Genomic DNA, 12717 nt, shown 5'->3' on the forward strand with positions numbered 1-12717 from the left:
TGGAGATCCACAGCGGAAACAAAATACTGAACGATGGGAACTAGAACAATTCTTAAAAATGTGGCCATTGCTGCCGCAATTCCAACACCGTGAAGGCTCATTTTTGGAAACACCAGTTGGCTTCTGCCGTAAACGCAACTCCTCAACATCATGGACTAAATCATCAAAATCAGAATCGTTAATTTCATTTATCATTCGAGGGGGTTGGCCTGTTCTGAATCTCATCGACGATTCCCTTTCAAGAAACTCTTCAGCTTTCCTAACTTCATTTCGGAATTGTTCCCCCGAATAAAAAGTGCCACTAAATGTTAAATGGGCAAGTTTGGGTTTCAATCCAGCTTTGAGGATGTCTATAACTTCAAAATCTTTCAAAGGTTCCCTTAATTGAGTACGCAGATTATTTATAGCGTCTATATATTGTGTAGCAGACTCATCTCTCCCCTGCTTCCTGTCCATAATCGCCCTTATTACATCAAGATTTGATTGAAAACGCTGGAATTCCCTAACTATACACAGCTTTAACATCTCCCAGTTCAAATTTGGATATTGACGGATCAGACCCCAGTACCACTGACAAGGACGGCCTTCCAGTAAATGATGAAATTCATCAACCAATTCTTGTTCTGGGCAGCCATAACTATTTCGAAGCCTTTCTACTCGAAAGATGAAATCTTCGACATTTGGTGTCTTTGGGGTAGCATCAAACTTAATGCCCCACTTACTGAGATATGGATACCTGGGCCTACTAAAATCTTCCCTATTTCGATTTGGAACTTCCTGGTTTCTACTACCCGATCCTACATGTCTGGTATCGGTTTGTAGTGGTGGCAAATCATGAGGCCAATCAATGCTCTGAGAATGTAGTTCTTGTCTGTTAATAGGATTAGCTGGAGGAACGGAAGATTGAGAAAAAGCAGCTTGAACTGCAGCAGCAACCGCTTTCTGCATTTCCTTTTTCATGGTTTCAACCATTGATGCTTGGGTGGCCTCTAAGGCGGACTGAACTACCTCAAGAACTCCTGTGCTACTAAGTCTTTCAATTTGCTCATCATCATTGCCACGAATAGTCAAAGGGCTAAAAGAAGGTCTAGTAATTGTGCTTGGTTGCTCATTTACTTGCGAAAGAGTAGGTGGACTTGCAAATTCGTTTGGTGTAGGCGGATCATTGCCATCAGCGCTAGCTGGGATACCTGATCCGGTACCTGGTTCTGTTCCAGCAGCTTCTCCAACTGCTTGACTTGTCGACCTAGTCATAATGCCGTAAGTTTTTGGCTTAGCACCCGTAGCAGGCTGCATGTTGTTCAAATCAAAACCAAATCTCAACAAAAAAAAAAAAATATTGAAGAACTTTCCAAAAAAAATGTACTTTTATTACTCAGTACAACAATAAATCTCAATAAAATGCTCAAGAAACAATATCCAAAAAAAAAAAAAATGACTTTTCAAATGATCAACAGGTTATTCAAAAGGTAGGTATGATACCATATATTCAAAAGAGAAATAAAGATATTGATATGTATCGCCGAGATAGTCAAAGTCCAATAGAGAAAATCTCATACGCAACAAAACTCAATATGAAAATTTAAAAGGTTCCAACAGGTCAGGTATTTCAAAAAAAGGATCGAACCAAAGAGTCAATAAATCTTGCTAAGTTTCTCAAAACCAGAACAAATGTTCAGAAATTCTGTAAAACAGAATAAATCGAGGCGATAAATTATTTCTCTAGGCCGTGGTAGATCAGTATAAATGTTTGTAAGTCCGGGTAAAATTAGTTCGAATAATATTCGAATGAGAAAAGGAAAGGTCTTAGCTGGTGAAGAAAAAAAAATATAGGACTTCGATAGGCTCTTCAGTCCTCTTCGCCTACCCCTATTGTTCTATGAGGTAAACTGTTCAAAACGTAGGAGTGATTGTTGCCGGTTAGAATTTCCTCAAAGAGTTTCTCGAGGTCTCTTCAGTGTATCTTTAGTTAAGCATAGAACGGCTTTCTAAAGATACACTGGGAAATCGACAACCAAACAACAACCAGTCCTACGGAAAATGCTCCAACTCAAGGTTGAGCGCTGCCGTCCGAAGGCTCTCCAGACTAACCGCCCCTACAACCTTAAGGTACTTCAGCAGACCTCGAGTCGAACTGAAGACCAGTCTTCGGGTACAGCTAGTCCAGTTCTGTGTACACCCTGTGTGTACGTGAAAACAAACAAAAATATATTACTACTTAAAGCTTATATATTTTAAAAGTAAGAACTAGCAATCGGTAGCTTGAGCCTATCAAACCCCTCCTGCCGTCTTTTAATAAAAAAAAACAAATGTCTTGAGGGCGACGACCCTATGCCTCACGCAATCGGAAAAAGAAAGATAATTAGAACCACGGCAGAAAATCCAGCAAAGTGAATAGTAAATTACTACCACCTCTGAAAAATCTGACAAAAACTAATGCACCACAGATCCCAATTGAAATCTCGAAAGGTTTCACCAGGTTCCACGACGATGCTTCACATTCAATTCTCAAACCGGAAACAGGAAAAAAAAAAATTGTCAAAAGATGTTACTAGTGCAGGTGCCAGATAAAAATGAAAACTAATATGTCTTAAATGTGCCAACAATCGAACAAACTATCAATAATCTAATTCTCAAAAATTTCCAGAAAATTATTTCCAATAATTGATGATCAGAATTTTCATAAAATTAAAGGTAATTAGTAGAAGGTTAAGGTATCAGCCAGGATAAAAAAAAAACAACAACAACAAACAATCATTATCATCTTCCAAAAGCGCAGTCAAAATTTCCCCCAAAAATTTCAATTCTAATAAATCAATATATTAAAGCATCTATAATATCGCAAATCATGCAAATGATCATAAATAATCAACTGCAGATGACAATATATTATAAAGCTTTAAAGAAAGTCGAAGTATGAATTCAATAACGCAGAAGTTTTGTCACAAAATTGCAGCTTGACATAAACTCATGCTTGCAAGACGACTAAAACTCTTTTCCTTTAAGTTGACATTCAAGAAATGATGTTAAAATTTAATTGACCTTAAGTCGCAATTGGTATGTTGTAATATAACAACAACTCAAGACATACTGAAAACCAATCAAACAAAAATTCATACACCTAATGTTCAGGAACAATTCCCATTGATGGGGGTTGAACCTAAGGCATTGGCTTGGACGTTGGGCGCCATTGTTATGTAACTATGTCGGGAGTGTAAAGGGGAATGAGGCATACCAAGATGTCGCTGGTATACACTTGCCATTGAAGAAATTCGGCCTAGCTCAGTGGCCACTCCTGACTAGCCATAAACAAAATTGATTCATTATTAATTCGCAATCACAAACAGGATGCTTTATTTAAAGAAGAAAAATGATATGATGTTGCTGTTGTTGATATGGGTACCCAAGGTGTTTGTTGGGATACCATGCCCTCCCAATGGATTTTCTACAAAATCCCCAATGAGTCTCATCGATGATGATGACTCCCAAAAATCAACCACCGGCTGCCTTATTACCCCCTACATTACCTTATACAAGTAACTAGCACATAATGACTAATGGTCAACACTATTCAGATTCAGAATTCATTAATTTATTCATAGCACATTCGAATTATAAGATAGGGTGGTTCGATAAGGTATGGTTTCGGAAATCGAATTACAATTATTACTTCCAAAATGGAAGCCAATTCATTTAAGAAATCATATAAATATACGTTGTATAGAAATATATCAATGTTCATACAGGTATACGGCTAAGAATATAGATAGCTATACTCAAAAGATGTATATCCCACATATAATAGTGCTAAATCACACTTCGATTATAACTATCAAAAGTCCTATTCTATCGAGCTCAATTGATTAGGATCATATTCATTCCTTAAAAGAATGATTTAAAATTTTGAAAAGGTTAATAAAAAACATGGGATACACATTAACAATGCGTTGCGCTGCTAATTTCAGATAAATTATTTCAATTTGCAAAAGGTTTAAGTACAAGGAATTGACTTTAGTTCAATTATTTTTATATAAAGAAATTTCAAGATAATTTATAATTGACTTTAAAGATCATACAAAGTTAAAATATTTGTATAAATAAATTACACAAAAAAAATTTATAATAATTACACAAAATGTACACAAAACTGGACAAATCACGTGCAGCAACCCTCAACTAAATTGTGTTGTAAACGTGTGTATAATTACTGGGTCGGAATACCAAAAATAATATGGATTTAAATTCCAGATAATTTCGTAGAAAAAAAAAATCAAATCTGTTTGTCTTTAGGTCCTCGGCGTTCTTAAAATGTATTTGTTAAAATTACACTTCAAAATTATGGTAAATGAATTCAAAGAATAACTTTGATATTATTGTGCCGAAATAAAGGCTTTATTTTGGGGTTATAGACGTCTGGTCTCACCTAAGGTTTCTACAATAATTAATTTATCATTAACGCGCCATTATTCATGAACCCATTTCATTCGGGACAAACAAAAATTGATGCGAAAATATTTCTATGAATTTAAATCCGCAAAACATTTCATATATTTTTCCTCTTTTTTTTTATGGTTTGCAAAAATGGGCAAAAATGTCCTGAATAAATTCTTATTCCGAAGGATCACAAGTAAGGAATATGATGACTGTACAAGTTTCGTTGGGTACCGTTACGGCACGTGATGTTGACCCGTTACAAAATCCACTACTTGTATATAGGGATACACACATGTACATATATAATATTATATACCCTTATGTATATAGGAAATACATAAGGTTATATAAAAAAAATAACAAATTAGTTCGGCTGACCGTCGAATGATTGAAGACAAAATTTAGATTTCACATTTCCCTGCCTGTGGCAGAAAAATATGCAATGCTAAAAAAAACAACACGATGTTCAGGATACACACATATTCAGACTCTTCACTTTTGTACTTATCTGTACTATCCTGGCCGGCTACTTGTCGTGTTATAGCCCAAGTTGTTGTAGTTGTAGGCCAAAATTGCTGGTAACTGTTGTTCTTGATCTAAAAGCAGGCTAAAGTTGAGTTGGTATTGCCCCACAGGAATGATGAGGACTGACAATGATTTTAGCTTCTGAACTGCACAAAGATTCGATAGGCAAGGCTAAGGTGTCACACAAAAATGTAATGATTTCCGGAAAATTTTAGGCAATGACGGTGGCTACGGCTGTTGTCCAATATTTGAGAGGGAATGTATGTGTGGGCAGGTGTTATGGCCGGGCGAAAAAAATTTCCCCAATAAATTCGTTTTGTGAACACGGGTGGCTTTTACAAAGAGAAAAGCCTTAAATCGGTGTTGAAATTATTTGCACTGCACTCTTGCCTAAGGTGGTGGAATTTGGCGGGGAGTGCTGTACCGAATTGTTAATGCCAACCGCTATGTGCCTTTGGTCAACCTGTTGGGTAAACGCAAAAAAAATTGCACACGCCAATGTTAGTATGCCGGTTTGGCAAAACTAAAAATTCCACACTAAACTCACCCTTTTATTGTTGGTTTTTAATTCCGCATTTATTTTAATGTTCCGTACGGAAAGTATTTAATAATTATTCCCGAAGATTAGAATTATGATATTCTCGAACGGGAGCTATTCAAAATGGCGGATTTGTACAGCAAATTCTTAATTTGCAAATTTTTCCTTATTGGACGACTGGCCGGTTTGCGGGTAAAATTGAAATGAATGCATTCGTATTCGGCGTTCTTGTCATGCCCGAAGTTTGACATTTCTATTTACAGTGATGCCACATTGTCAAGAAAAAGGAACGAAAATGTGTGAAGGGGAACACACGATAAGTTTGTGTGGTGTTGCACACAATCACGACGTCGTATACGCAGCGGCTTACGCCGTTGTTATACAAGGTTAACATAACAAGTCAGCCAATTTTCAACAGGGAATCTCCATTATACTTACGACCACCAGTTTTCAACTCTTCAGAGTTCCCCAAGGCCCTTTACTGAGCTAACAAAGAAATCCAAGGATTCTTTATTCTCACAGCAGATAACCTTGATTCCTCTATGCAAAAAGAATCTCTTAGACGATTTTCGATAAGCAACCATCAGTGATTTTACCATCATAATGAGCTCTATCGATTACCGCAAGTTCGAAATTCATCTAGAACCATCGGTCATTTGGTGTTCTTTCCAGCACTGCCCACCGTGGATTTGGTTAGCCAATGTGTTAGGCAGTGGTATCTTTCAGAATCTCATTCTTTTGGGGGCAAGTGGAGGAGATGGATGGCTTGGATTCCTGACTCGGTTTGAATCTGTTAGCTTTCGGGTGTGGTTACTTCATTGATTCACCACTCTTTGCCTTATTCTTTAGTGGAGAATGGCAGCCATCCCATGCAGAGTGTTGGTTTCTCCGGTTTCTCTATGATTTTACTTGGGGTTGATACATCACTTTTGACTTTACATCCTTCAACTCCTGCCGATGTGATTACAGAGCATTTCCTTTAATATGGGGAATGAGGCCAAGCAAGCAACACTTTGGGTTATTGGAGTCTATGCTGACTTTGGACACATCTGTAGACATCGAGATGAGAGAGAGCTTGTAGAGATAAGGATTTCTCTTGAATAGCTGAAAGTATCTTGTATCGTATTTGCTTACCACCTTGAGATTGACTGATCTCTCATCGAGTTGGACTTATCCTAGTAAAAATAAAAAAGTCTGTTCAACACGATCTGGGTAAATAGATACATTTCCTCTTTAACCCGAAATGGTAAAGGAAGATCTTGTCATCATCAAAGTCCACCGAAAAAAAAAAAACAAAACACTGTATGCATTAAGAAATGATTCTAGACAATCGACCGAAGAATATTGTTTAGGTGTGTGGGACTTCGCTAGAATTCACTTTTTCAATACAAACTCCTTGGGTCATCTTAGCTCAATTAATTCAATTAATTAGAAACGTTCATAAATTTTGACCTTCGTCCTAATTATACAACAATAAAAAACATCTTTTTTATGTTGATTTATTTTACATGATCTGTAAGGAAACATTATTTTTTTTTTATTCTAAAATTTCTTAAAAACGTAAACCGAATCCTTAGCACATTCCACGTGGAATCAAATACTCTATGTAATAACTAATCTATGAAAGGCAGGCAAGTCGTTCATCCAATTTTGATCGGTGTTCAGTTTTCAAGAAACGTTTCATATCACGTAACAAATACATTGAACTTGGTTTTGCCAATATGCGAAATAATAGATCCAATAGAGCATCAATGTTGTTATCACGTTTATAGCTAACTAAAGCTGCGGTAAATGCACTGAAATCAGGTGGGGCCAAGACACCACGCAGCTTTGCAAAAAAAGAAACGTTTTAATATATGTTCATTAATAAAAAAAATTCCAAAAATCTTACCACTTTTAAAAATTCTAATCTATCCTCTGGGGCTTTTTTATTCTCTTCTAAGCTGCTGCTACTGTTGCTTGAAGAGGTATTGGAGACTTGTGGCTTTTTATTAAATGAAAATGAATTTAATTTCGCTGCCGCTGATGTTGATACTTGGGCCGATAATGATAGGGTATTGTCTACAAGTTTGTATTTTTTCTTTTTACTTAATTCGCCCTGCGATGATGACATTGAGGAATGTGATGATGAGGAGGAGGAGGAAAATAGTTGACTACTTGTAGGACTGCGTTCACGTTTGTGTATTTTAACTAAACCATCTGAGCTACTCTTGCCCGCCGCCGTCGACGCACAAGAATTAAAGTCGATGGCTTTAACATCGGAATCAAGGCGGCTCATAAAATCCATGGCACTGGGTAATTTGCCAGTATTTGACCGACCAGCGGCTCGTGCATAATCATTTGGTGACCAGGATTCTATGGTATTCGTTTTCTCAACTTTGCTGTGAGAAGAAGTAAATGAAATGGGGTATTATTAAATGAATACCAAAAGATATTGAATGTTTGCTAATAGTTACATAGCTTGACTGTGGGCCGTTTGAAATCTGTTCTTTGCTGCAAGTATATCTTTGGGATCAGCAAACAGTTTACTGCGTACATTCTCACCAACTTCTTCACACGAGTCGTGAACCAAGGTTTCTATAGAACGTTCTTTGGGTTTTGGCATCTATAAAATGAGTTTTGTTCAATGATAATTTTAAAGAAAGAAGTTTGAAAGATGTTTATTTACCGTCTTATCAGCATTCTTAAAGAAATCCCTTAGCTCCTTTATGACCGGCCCGAATGCGGTATTAATTTTTTGATTTCCCAGGATATCTCTTATCCATTTTGATAATTGCTGAATCTGAGATTGTTGCTGAAATCGTGCATCACACAACAAAATTGCTCCATAATCATTGCGATGTCTTATTACACGACCAATGGCCTGGTTAACAGCTCTTGTGGCATCCAGAGAATACCAGGCTTGACCGGTAAGAAGCTAGAAAGAGTATTTTTTTAAATTAAAGTCACAAACAAACCAGGCTAGTTTACTTACCTCATTTTCCTTGGTACGATTCTCTTCCAAGTACTTTTTCTTCAATATGACCTTGGGATCTTTTAGAGGCGGAAAGGGTAGCCCTGTTATAATTACAGCTCGTCCATTGCGATCAGCGAAATCTAAACCTTCTGAAACTTTACCCCGACACACAGCCATAAAGCAAGCACCCTTGGACTCTTTTATATTTTGATAAAATTGTTCCATTGTGGTGACAAAATCTTCTTTTCCACGAGGTTCCACAAAAATGGGTTTATGTCGTGAGATATCTGACCACACTCCTGATGCTTGCCACGAATTAACACATTGATTTAGCAGGGGGTATGAGGGGAAGAACACTAATAGACCATCCGGAACCAAGCGGGCTACATTTACAATGGTCGAACCCAAGGAGCTGATGTATTTTGGATTATCTCTGTAATTGAAGGAAATGAGAAGATGTAATGTATTAAAGTGTGCAAGGTTTTATATGTCGTTTTTATGTGGAAGACCTAGTATAATTTGAGAAGAGGGTCTCAGAAAGTTATCTTGATACGAATATTCCCTCCATGTTAATTAGAAATAAAATTAAGGAAATAGATCATTACCCACCTATTTTGATAATTCGATATTAAAGGCTCTCGATCCGGACCAGATCCAATGATTTTCACATAAACCTGTGAGGCTGATACAATATGAGGATTCTCCAAACGTTGAGCTATGGGTATGGCCAATTCTGCAATTAGGGGTTTCAATGGAGCCAATGTACCACTAGTTAGAATTACACTTCGCACATTTGTATTCAATAACTGTTCCATTCTGCAAGTAAATACATTGTTAACACATTTTAAAGGTCTAAAATACTAACGCTTACCCAAAACCAGGATTAAAACACCAATAATTTATAATTTTACCCGTTTTACTTGTCATACTTGTATTGCCTTTGGAAAGCCAACCCGATTGATTGGCATTCGCTTTGCTATTGAATTTCTTTTCTTCTTCAATTTGTACATGTACCTTAAAGCTACGATAGATTTTATCTATAGCATCCTCCTTATTGATAAAAACAATTGTAAGCAAATCACTTAGTTTTTGATAACTACCACCTTTGCGTGTCATGCTGTTCTGGGCTTCAACCGCCATGAACTGAATCAATTTGTCCATTAAGGCTACAACGGCTTTTGAGGAGCCATATGTAATCTACAATGAATAAAAAGGTTTATGATTTATGCAAAAGTTTTTTATAACTTTTACTTACATTTGCCTTGCCCAGTAAATCAAAGATATAAGATGCCGGAAATGTTGCTCCCTCCTGGATATTCTCCACAACAATATCATCAATGGCCTTTTCCAATTCCAACAGCATTTCCTTAAGCAGTGCCAAATCATCTAAAGTAAAGTCTTTTGGTTCATCACCACTGTCAATCATATCACCTTCACTCATTTTTTTCATAATATGAGTTGTATCTTCAATGGCCAATGCAACATCGGATGATCTAATATTAACTGATGCCGATTCTTCACATATCTTTTCGATATTATGTGCCTCATCTAGAATACATATGGTATTGTTCAATTCAATTTTATTGGCCTTTCTGGCAGAAGGATCCAACAAATAATTGTACGGCATAAAAACGATGTCAGCATCATCTACTAATTCTTTGGAGGCATAATATGGACACATTTTTAATTTTTGACCCACTTTAATCAAATCCTCTATGTCCATAATAGAGGGTCCTCGGAAATCAGGGTCATCTTTACGCGATTCCACGCGGCTGTGAAATGAACACGTCCTCGTCTGAACACGTAGTTTACACATTTGAACTTTATTAGCATTGCCCAGTTCCCGCATTACCTCTGGGTGGATACAAAGCTGATCTCTGGAACCCAATACCACAGCTCTCATAAAGGAATATGAGGTCCTCTTCAATTCTTGCATAGCTTGTGTTAGCTGGGAGTGCGTACGTGAAGCATAGATAATCTTTGGCAACCCCCAATTACCTTTGCCTTTTGTGCGCGCCAACATTTCGAAATGTTCTCCAAGCATAGGATTATCCTTTAAATCGGGCTGGGAAGGATTAGCTCTTTGCATTTGGTTTTTCATTTCCTCCTTGCGCCGGTGTAACCAGGCCAGGGATGAACACAGCAGACTTAGTGTTTTACCAGTTCCAGTAGGTGATTCGAGTACTCCGTTCGTTCCATCTCGCAAACAGATTATTACTTTTTCCATATAAGCACGCTGAACTTCATATGGTTCAAAAGGGAAATTGACCGGTATGCCTGCTATAATCGTTTCGGGCATAATTTAATTTGTTTGTACTTTTGAATACTTTATTTAATAATATCCCAATCCTATCCTATCCTGACTTCTCTCAATGTTTGTTTGGGTTGTGAAAATGAATCCGAACACACACACTTCACACTGGTAATACTTCATTAAAAACGTGTGACAAGAGCTTGAACAGATAAACACTTTACGCAGTAGTAGAATATTAGTGACATTTTGAATTATTTATTTAATTACGTTACACGATATAGCATTACATTGTAATTATTATCACTGGACCATATTTGTATGAAAAAATAATGAATTTAGTCTTTTCTTTATAAGGGCAATGCGTCTAAATTAAAGATGCGCTGCCGTTCCCTTCGTTGACAGAAAACAAAAACAGCTGATGTACGTTGCAAATTTTTGGCGCCAAAAAGATAAACAAACCAAAGAACCACTCTACAAACAAAAATAAACAAACAAGCAGATCATTAAATTATACCGACCATTATATTTTATTTGAGATCGTACTATATAATTGTTAAGATATTAGGATGAGTAAATCAAATAAAATGTTTGCCGATAAGGCATTTGAATTGGTCAAAGAAATGCAAAGATCTTCACAAACAATACCGCCATTTGATGTAAGTAGTCGTGGGTTATCACACGAATTACAATTAAATCTCATAAATCTTCTACAGGATGATGGTGTACGACAAGTACTGGAGGAAATAAAAGCTATTTTTGAAGAAAATTGTGCCCAAGCGTAAGTACCAACAAATAAATTGATTCAACAGGAAAATTACCACAGGTAGATCTTCACATCCGTCCCGATTACAAAAATATAAAGTTTTTCGGGGGAAGTCTACTTCCCGAGATATGGGCCTCTGAAGTTCCGAAAATTCCCTTGTTTGCTGTCCATATGAGAGAGCCTTAAATCCCAGGACTTTGCTAGAATTCACTTTTTCAATACAAACTCCTTGGGTCATCTTAGCTCGATTTATTCAATTAATTAAATCCCCGGTCGAAGAGAGATACATTGTATTGTATATCATAGTGTATTCCGCTAGCTTGGTACCCATATTGTCATTATCCGTTCAAAAATTACGAAGTTATAAACAAGGGAATTTCTGGAACTTCAAAGGCCCATTTCTCGGGAAGTATGGATTTATCTCCGAAGAACTGTATATTTTTGTAATTAGGACGTAAAGATCTACCTGTGGTAAAACATTTCAGATTTTCCGTCAGTTGTTAGAATAATCAATTTGTTCCATAACTCTTTCATTCATACTTATCACAAAATATTACAATTTACAGTGCAAATTATTCAACATCAGGCGATCGTACGCTATGGCCCCTGCTAAATTTTCGTCATGCCGCCTTGCAACGCAACAAAAGATGTCTCTTAGCCTACTTGCATCAACGTTTGCAACGCATTAAAGCATTACGTTGGGAATTTGGACCAATTATTCCGGCCGACATTAAAACCAACCTATGTGAACCTGAAGTTTCATTTTTCAACAAATATTCGAAATCACTAGCGTCATATATGCGTTCCATTGGTGATGGTCAGGGTATTGATTTAACCGGTGATCTACGTCCTCCCAAATCTCTATACATTGAAGTACGTTGTGTTGAAGATTTTGGCAAATTTGAATTAGAAGATGGGGAAGTAATTTATTTTAAAAAGAACAGCCAACATTATTTACCACGTTCTCAGGTCGAGACATTGGTTAGGCAAGGTATTTTACAACATATTGTTTAATATAGAGTTGCGGTATAGGAGTGGTTCTGTTTTGATAGGATTTTTTTGTGTTTAGATTTTAGGGTCATCAGTGTGTTTTTCAAGTTATTAATTTTGAAATATACTTATATTGTCTCAAAAAAAGCTCTTTCCATTGTTTAATGATTTTAATATATACAGGAGATTATAAGCTCCTGTATATGCTCTGTTCGTTTAAGTGCCAGAGTCTTCCAGTTTTTACCACTTTTTACTCG

General features: G+C 36.7%; 2 protein-coding genes and 1 long non-coding RNA gene across 3 annotated transcripts; 1 reads left to right on the top strand and 2 right to left on the bottom strand.

The window, feature by feature from the left end:
• Nucleotides 1-3570: 3570 nt before the first annotated feature.
• Nucleotides 3571-5706, bottom strand: LOC141400081 (uncharacterized). The gene is made up of 2 exons (XR_012412076.1): nt 5507-5706; nt 3571-5422 (listed from the first exon to the last, which is right to left on the bottom strand). It is a non-coding gene; the product is annotated as an uncharacterized lncRNA (long non-coding RNA).
• A 1260-nt stretch (nt 5707-6966) lies between these two features.
• Nucleotides 6967-10874, bottom strand: Rtel1 (Regulator of telomere elongation helicase 1). The gene is made up of 8 exons (XM_073974397.1): nt 9709-10874; nt 9325-9650; nt 9063-9269; nt 8472-8886; nt 8166-8414; nt 7954-8102; nt 7389-7878; nt 6967-7325 (listed from the first exon to the last, which is right to left on the bottom strand). The coding sequence occupies exons 1-8, from the start codon at nt 10750-10752 to the stop codon at nt 7116-7118; spliced, it is 3090 nt and encodes a 1029-aa protein (XP_073830498.1). The 5' UTR covers nt 10753-10874; the 3' UTR covers nt 6967-7115.
• Nucleotides 10875-10910: 36 nt separating this feature from the next.
• On the top strand, nt 10911-12544 carry LOC141397741 (DNA replication complex GINS protein PSF1-like). The gene is made up of 3 exons (XM_073974398.1): nt 10911-11363; nt 11421-11485; nt 12037-12544. Exons 1-3 carry the CDS (start codon nt 11274-11276, stop codon nt 12482-12484), a joined length of 603 nt encoding a protein of 200 aa, XP_073830499.1. The 5' UTR covers nt 10911-11273; the 3' UTR covers nt 12485-12544.
• Nucleotides 12545-12717: the final 173 nt, after the last annotated feature.

The sequence above is a fragment of the Musca autumnalis genome, unplaced genomic scaffold (assembly GCF_047663935.1).
Source record: "Musca autumnalis isolate F117 unplaced genomic scaffold, ASM4766393v1 scaffold_3, whole genome shotgun sequence".
NCBI lineage: Eukaryota > Metazoa > Arthropoda > Insecta > Diptera > Muscidae > Musca > Musca autumnalis.